Source organism: Hydra vulgaris, chromosome 11 (genome assembly GCF_038396675.1).
Source record: "Hydra vulgaris chromosome 11, alternate assembly HydraT2T_AEP".
In the NCBI taxonomy this organism is placed as follows: domain Eukaryota; kingdom Metazoa; phylum Cnidaria; class Hydrozoa; order Anthoathecata; family Hydridae; genus Hydra; species Hydra vulgaris.
The window spans coordinates 15,643,689-15,652,500 of record NC_088930.1 but is presented as its reverse complement, the minus strand read 5'-3'; the positions used below and the strand labels follow the sequence as shown (position 1 = coordinate 15,652,500).

Here is an 8,812-nt window from a genome sequence, read left to right as displayed (position 1 = left end):
TAAAGTTTTATGCGCCTAATTTTTATTATCTGACCTATTGTAACTGTGGTATCACTAATTAACACTCTGGTACACTAAGAATACACATCAAACTTTAAATGACAAAGAAATGGAAGGTAGTAATTAAAAGTATTAGATACAGCAACAAACAAAAATTGTGCAACAAACAAAAAGCAAAAAAAAAATTTAAGTTAAAAAAACTGCAGCAAACATTTACAAAATTTTGGATTAAAATGTAAGCCTCCAGAAGATCTCTAAGGTGGGTAAATTTTGGAAATATAAGTGAAACATCTAAAATAGCAACCTTATATAGAAGCAAAACAATCTTGACCAACTAAAAAGTTAAAATTAAATTTATAAATTGCAAATTAAATTTTATCTTATAAATAAGGTCCAAAGTCTAAAGAAATAGTTCTAAAATATCAAATTTAAAATATTAAAATCTGATTCCACTCTCAGTTTCTATTGCTGTTTATAAAATCAGTTTAAATTTTCTACAGCATGTGCCTACACAATCTATTGTTTGTCAGATAAATTTTTATTGTTTTAAGATTCCATTGCCTATTATTATTATTAATTTAATAATTTTCTTTGTTAGGAGCTAAGTTTAGCTGTTTAAACTCTGAAAATTGTGTTTCATAATTAAACTAGCTCCATCTGTTTTAAAACTTTGAAAACATAAAACTCAATGTTGAGTTGGCGCAGGGAGATTGTACTTAAGAGTTGTGTATTAATGAAGTTATAGAACAGTCATCAACAACAATAATAATTTTATCTCCAAAACATGTTTGCTATGGCTTAGCAATCAATTGGAATCATAAATATGAAAGTTCCATGTTTGCTTATTAAACTTTTTCGGAGAAATCTATATAACTTTAATAGAAATATTTAATTTGTTGCCTGTAACCAAAGTAAGACCAAAGTAAATAAGTTTAAGTTACCCAAGTTTACTGCTCAATGGAAGAGAAGAAAATTTTGGGAAATGTTTCAATTATCAAGAATGACGAAACCAGCAAATAAAGTGAGTCCAAGAATAACACTAATAATAACAAATATTAAATTTTTTTTAAATTTAATTATTTTTTTAGTTTAATTCTAGTTAGATAAGGTCATTGCACAAAAAAAAGTTTGCGCTTTTGTGTTGCGATTAAGTTGAGTTGATTAAGTAATATGTAGCTTATATAAAAAGATAGTAATTACTATCTTTTTTTTACAATTTACATTAATATAAATTGTAAAAAAAGTAGTTATGAGTAGGATTATCAAGTTATGTGTAAGATAAGTAAGTTAGAATTAGAAGTTAGATTTTAGAATTAGAGGTTAGATTTTAGTATTAAAAGTTAGAATTCAGATTTTAGAATTATTAATATTTTTTGAAATTTGAAAATATTTTTAATAATTCTTTAACAAAAATATTTTTTGCCTCTAAAAATTTATCCAAGGTATAAATAAATATATAATCAATTTTCTTATTTGTTTCTAATGACATTTTATTTATTTTTAACTTTAAACTGATAAGATTAAATAGAAATGGTATTACAAATTGTAGCAAGTTTTTTTTTAAAATTTATTTTTAAAAATTTCTAGTTAAACTATTTAACTCCAATATTTAAGTATTTTAATGACTTGGCTAACTTTTTGTAACAGTTATTTTAATGACTTTAACTTTTTGTAACAGTTATTTTAATGACTTTAACTTTTTGTAACAGTTATTTTAATGACTTTAACTTTTTGTAACAGTTATTTTAATGACTTTAACTTTTTGTAACAGTTATTTTAATGACTAACTTTTTGTAACAGTTTCAAAAGTTTTAAGTTTTAATAACTAAACTAGTTTTACTAAGTAATCACTCTTTACCATTCAACCTGACTATTTAACCTTACAACTTACAATTCAGCCTTCCTATTCAACCTTCCTATTCAACCTTACCATTTAAAATAGTAAGGGATGATTACAGTTGACATTCAAAATTTATTTATGTATATTGTGAACAATTTATAATAATTAGATTTATATGGTTTGTTTAACACTAAATATGGTGTTGGTTTTAAGTTATTTTTTAAAATTTTTATTTAGCCTTCTTCGAAAAAAATAAAATCAGTATTATTTTGGGTTCGATTGGTGTTGTAGTTCTTTTAGTTGTTATTTGTATTTGTTGTAAAAGATGCCGTCGGAAGCGAAAAAAGAATAAAAACCAAGAAAAGATCAAGCTCAAAGGATTAAAACCTTCAAAAAAACTAATGAGGATACAACCAAACAAGAATGAAAGAAAAGCTATGGTATTTATGTTTAGTTTAAAGTGAATGTCTTTCAAAGCCATAAAAGGATGAAAAGTTTTGACAAAAATAGCTTAAAAAAAATTTGAGTAACTTTCTTGACTCAAAAGTTTTTTACTTAAATTTAAGTTTTAACTTCTTAAAGTCATTTTTTTGAACTCACTTGTTAGAATACACTTGTTAGAATTCAGTTGTTAAAATTGTCCCATTAAAGTTCACTTGAAAACTTGACTTGTTAGAATTCACTTGTTAAAATTCTCTGGTTAAAATTCACGTGTTAAAATTGACTTGTTAGAATACAATAGTTAGAAATCAATTGGTAAAATTCAGAGTTCACTTGTTAAAATTCACTTGCTAAAGTTATAGGAATGCAACAAAGTATCAAATCTCATTATTTTTTTAAACACATCACATTTTTGAGTAGATGGTTTTTCATGTAATTTCCTTGCATAATATTTTATGATCAAAAATAATGTCAGTTGCTTTTAAGAATGCTTTAAAAGCAATTCATTATTTTTGAATATATGACAAAAAAAAATAATAATAAAAAATGCAAATACAGAAAAAAACAACAAACAGTATATAAAGTTCACTTAATAGCATATAAAGTTTACTTACATAACAGTATATAAAGTAATATAAATCTAATTTTATTGTTTACACCAAAAATAGAAATGCTGACTTATTTGTGAAATTATATAAAAAATAAAAATACAATTAAAATGCAATCAATCTCATGATCATAACTATGAAGTGCATATTTGTTTCTAAATTTTATCAATATGTTTTTATCAATACTTTTAGGAGGAGTTAGGAACCATCAGCTTTTCACTCCAATATGATATTATTAGGTATTATTTCATTTATTATGCATACATTATAACAAACATAATCATATTATATTAAATATAATTATATGTTTATAACATGAAATCATGTCCTATTTATACTTATGTAAAATATATCTTATTAAGCATAAATTTATATTTTATCCAGCATATATTCATATGTTACATTAAACATTTGTTTTTAAGTAAATGAAATTAATCTATTTAGTGTTTACTTCTAACAAATAAAAAGTTTTATATATGGAAAAAGGGCTTGTGCACAATAGTTTTTTTTATCAAATGATCAATGTTATAAAATTTATAATAAATTAACTAAATTGAATTTATCAGTTTATTTTAAAAAGTTTTAATTGTTAATTATTCACTGAATTCAAGTTTAAACAAACCACCCTCAGCCCCAAAATAAGATTTTTCAAATTAGCTCAGTTAAAGCCAAATGGTGTATCTATACTAGACATAGATACACCATTTTAGTTTTTAATTTTTGGGGAGCTGGCGCTGGAGCTGTGGTGAACTGTACTGTTTTAATGGCTCCGACTCTTTTCAGTGTGTTGGAACTGAAAAGAGTTGGAGCCATTAAAAACCTGCTGGCTCCTTGCCTCTCTTCAGTTTAAATTTTCAATTTCATTTATTATTTATGTACTACATAAATTTTAATATACAGGAAAAACTGGTAATACCATTACCAGTTTATCGAGCTGCTAGTTCCCAGAAACCATAATATAGAATGGATGGAAGGCAATTTCAAAAATGTACTACATACATTTTTGAAATTGCCTTCCATCCATTCTATATTTATGTGGTTTCTGGGAACTAGCAGCTCGATAAACTGGTAATGGTATTACCAGTTTTTCCTGTAAATGATTTTTTTTAATACATAAAATATCCAAGTTTTTTAAAGAAATTTAACATAGTGCCAAAGCAAAAAACTTGAATCCATAGCTATACATTTTTCTCCCTTAAAACTATAGCATGAAAGTATTATATCTGCAAATATAATATGCTTTTGTAGGTCAGCTTTTTATTAGAAGTAAACAAAAACAAGATAGTGAAAATTCCCTTTTAAAATTCATGCATCATTATTTACCCAACACTATCTTTCACTGGCTACACAAAGGTAATAGTTTGTTGGTTTCTAAGTCTCATATCTTAACAATGCTAAAAACACTGTCATCTTCAACAACAGATTACAAATACCAGGTTGAAAGATTTTTCAAATGGTTTATTATTAACTTTGCTATTACAGTAGTACACTTCTTTTTTATATGATCCTACAGTAAGGATACTTCAAGTTAAAATCCCCTCAAAAAATAAGCAAAACTTATATTTAAATGCTACCCTAATAAACATGTTATTAGGTAAATTATATCGGTAGTTAAAAGTGTAAAATAAAGATAAAAAGGGGATAAGGTCTTCCTATCAAAGAGGTATAGCCGAGTGATGTAAGCTTTCCCAATTGTGTCTGGGGAAATCACTATTTTTCAATGCGTTTCTGCTGTATTAGTTTTTTGTGATTTCTGGTGATGACTAAATTTATGATTGATATGAGTGTGGTATTAGTTTATACTAAATGCTTTTAAAAATAACAAAGTTACATAGTCACAGTTACTGAGTTTGCTAAAAAAGAACTTGTATGTCATTGTAAAATACACCGGTTTGTATAGTTTATAATGAAATGTTTCAAAACATTTAGCCTTGTTATGATTGATAACAATTATTTTTATTAAAGAATGCAGATACTTTTTAGTTGTCATTAAAGTATGCAGATACTTTTTAGTTGTCATTAAAGAATACAGATACTTTTTAGTTGTCGTTTGATTTGTTTGATTTTATTTTTTCAAGAAAACTTTTTTGATACTTTTGAGGTGATTTTGTCATAATAAAAAATGTTTGCATTTAACAACTTTCAAAAAGTTGTGTGATATTGAAAATAATAGCGTTCAACGCAATTGAGGCACTTCAAATGATGCTTGATATTAGATAATTTGCCGTTCGATGACAAATTGTTTTCTCTGGAACAAAAATAATTGAAGTATTCATACTTTTAATTTGATAAGAATGTAATTTCTAATGAAGAACTGGATTTCTAAAAGGTGTCAAATGCTTTGAACTGGTGACATGGCGGAACTTGAACATTACTAACAAGTTTACTATTACCCATTTCTATTATTTTGTTTACCAGTATCCATTCTATTTCTTATGTTATTGATAAAGATTATTCTTTAGTAGAATGTTCCTTCTATATTCTAATTGCTTATTGCTAATTAAAACTTTTCTCTCAATGTATTTCACCCTTTACTAATATTTTTATTAATAAAAGCGAAAACAATAATGGGCAATAGTTGATCTAAATTTGAACTTAACTTTGCATGATCTTTGCAGGCTTTTGTTTAAATGGCATAACTCCTACTGGTAGATAAATTAATGATATCATATATAGTTTTTATGTAACTTTACATCAAGGTTAAATCAAGATATCTATCATAGCAATTTTTTTATATAAAACTTTTATTTTGAGGGGATGGTAAGTTTTTGCTTTTAGAATATTATTATTACATTTTTTTAGCATACAAGTATAATTTTCTTGCCAATTATTTACAAATGCTATTAGCTTATCATTAGTGAACCAAATTTTTCAAAGATGCTAATTGTGTTTGTTCACCTTTTTTCATGTTGATCAAAAACAATAAACTGAAATTAACTTTGCCTTTGTTTGGAAATGTGGGAATTATTTGTTTAAATTAAAGTGCATAAAAGAATACATATGCACTGCTAAGAATTTTATTTTTATTGATAGTTATATAACATTAATCAGTTTGCTTGATTTTTTGCACATGTTTTTAATGTTAATCGGTTTGCTTGATTTTTTGCACATGTTTTTAATGTTAATCGGTTTGCTTGATTTTTTGCACATGTTTTTAATGTTAATCAGTTTGCTTGATTTTTTGCACATGTTTTTAATGTTAATCGGTTTGCTTGATTTTTTGCACATGTTTTTAATGTTAATCGGTTTGCTTGATTTTTTGCACATGTTTTTAATGTTAATCGGTTTGCTTGATTTTTTGCACATGTTTTTAATGTTAATCGGTTGGCTTGATTTTTTGCACATGTTTTTAATTACTAGTTTAGTTACTTTTTTTTTTTAAACTTTTATTTTTTCTATTTTTATTTTTTTTTTACTAATGTAAAATATATAATTTATTGTAAGAAATTTTATTCTTTATAAGTATAAATTAATGTTATTATATATTTCAGTGAAATGCTGACAGTAAAGGTTATAGAAACTAGCAATGTACCTGTTCGTGATATAAGTGGTTATGCTTATGCTTTTGTTGTTGTTAAGTTAATGCCATTTCATGAGGATGAAGAAACTGAGTACAAAACACGATTAGTTCGTGCAACATTTTGGCCTGCGTTTGGAGACTTATTTACGTTTATAATTAAAAAAGAAGAATTAAGCTCCCAAGTTTTGTATTTTTATCAATACGAACTGAACAGGTGGTCTAAACACGATGGCGTTGGAATTTGTACATTTGATTTAAAAAGTGTAAATTTTACTAAAGAAAAGGGTGAAGAACAGTTTTCACGAAAATTGCGACAGTTTGATCCACTTATTGGTTTAGTAAGTTAGAATGCATATACAGAGGATCAGCCAGAGGCAAATATTAGTTACAGGAGGCAAATTTTTTCGATTAAGGAGCTAACACTAACTTTGAGTGATATAAAAAAACATGGTTTTCTATGGTAAATTTGCTTTTAAAATATTCTTACTGGTTGCGCCTCTGTTATACATAGTTTTTATCATGTCAATTTTGATAATAAAGTCACTTGCTAAATTAAATTTGTTACATTTTGTTGTTTATTTTTAAAACAATTTATTGTTTTTTTAAGGAAGTAGAGACTGGAGCAGTGTTTTTAGGGATTGATTATGACAGAGAAGAGTGGAAACTTAAAGTTACAGTTAAACGAGGGGACATAGTTCCTATGAAGCTAGATCAAGAAAAAGCTAGTTAGTATAAAATAGTTCATGATTATTTATATATATAATTATATAGTCAATTATTTTTTTTTAATTTATCTTATATAAAATATAATTTATCTTATATTTTTTTAATTTATCTTATATTATAAATTTTATCACAAAAATGGTTTGTTGTTGATTGGCTTACGTTACTTAAGTCTATTGGTTACATAAATGTTCTTTTTTAACCTTTAATATCAGTTTTTTATACTTTTAACATATACTTGTGTCAGTGACGGATCCAGGGGGAGATGGGGTATGCATCTCCCCCCATTAGAATCTTAAAGTCCTAAAATATCTTCGAAATTAAGGGCCTTTTTTTTTAGGAGACGCAAATGTCGCAAATGAAAACAAAAACATTTCAACACTTCTTTTCCCCCCCCCCCTCCCTCCCTTCCCCCTCTCCAAAAAAAAAAATTCCTGGATCCGTCACTGAGTTGTGTAATGATTGCAGATACGCAAACATGTAACATTTAAACTTCTATTTGTCCTCTAGTAATAATAAATACATATAATGATTTTTATTTAACTTTTATTATTTTCATATTTCTTCACTTCAATAAATATTAACTTTATGTGCTATTTTTATTATCTAGGTACGTATGTTTCATTATCTATCCTCAATGGTCAAGATGAACTTTTGGAAAAAAATCGGACCGACGTTCAAAAAGGAAGCATCCATCCTATTTTTGATCAAGAAATTTTTTTTCAAGTTCCAGATGAAATGTTAGGAGATATGCGTCTAGTTATCACTTTAAAGTGTAAAAAGTTGTTAACAAAATCTCAAGTGGTTGGTTTATTTAAAATCTTACCTACTAACGAGTACTGGAAGCAACTTATAGAGACAGGTCATACAGAAGGATGGTTTTCTGTTTTCTCTAAACCTAAAAGCAAGAATTAATTTAAAAAGGATTTTTGAAAAAAAGTATTTATCTATTTATAGTTACCTCCATTTTTAAAAAAGCAGAATTAACAACAAAAAAGAAAGATTCCTATGACAATGTTAATTTATTGTCGTAACAAAAGGAACTTTCGTTAGAGATTTGTTTTATCATATGTAAAAAAAGATTTATAATGAATTGTTAATAGTTTCATATTTTTTATGTATAAAATACAATTTCATGATTGCATTTTTCTACAAAAAACTATACAGCTTAGCGACGATAGTGTAAGCTCGTTATAATTTAACGTTTACGCTCACACGATTTACGATGTGAAGACTTGATTAGAATTTTTTTTACCTTGTAACTCTAGAAATTTATACATATTTTGTAAATTTGGTTTATACAATTTTTTTAAACTCGTCTTTTTTTTTTAATTTTGTATCCCCGACTGTTTAAACATTTTTTTACTTGCGCCTTGTTTTTATTTGTAAAATAAAGAGAAAAAAAAGGGGATTACCATTATCTAATAATTAAAGGGGTGGGGTGATTTTATTTTATTTACGATATATTATTTGCACTAGAAAAATGTAATTCTATTGCTTTGCGTCCCCAAAAATTTTTTTGCATGAAACCAAAAGTATGATTTGAATAATCATACTTTTGGTTCAGTTTAAATTGCAATTTTGAGTTTCTACTTCCATATCATAAAATATTTTATATTGAGATAAAAAGTAAAAAAAAAAAAAATGGAAAAATAAAGATTTTTGTTTTCAATCATTTCT

General features: G+C 26.0%; 1 protein-coding gene across 2 annotated transcripts in view; it reads left to right on the top strand.

Moving 5' to 3' along the window:
* LOC100197119 (synaptotagmin-2) overlaps positions 1–8,446 on the top strand; it is a 13,733-nt gene extending 5,287 nt beyond the window's left edge. For both annotated transcript variants that reach the window (XM_065810254.1, XM_065810253.1), the window contains exons 2-6: positions 2,078–2,280; positions 3,082–3,128; positions 6,381–6,747; positions 7,017–7,134; positions 7,743–8,446. In XM_065810254.1, the coding sequence (XP_065666326.1) occupies positions 2,078–2,280; positions 3,082–3,128; positions 6,381–6,747; positions 7,017–7,134; positions 7,743–8,047 (1,040 nt within the window). In that variant the 3' untranslated portion in view covers positions 8,048–8,446. The remainder of the gene's footprint in view (positions 1–2,077; positions 2,281–3,081; positions 3,129–6,380; positions 6,748–7,016; positions 7,135–7,742) is intronic.
* Positions 8,447–8,812: the final 366 nt, after the last annotated feature.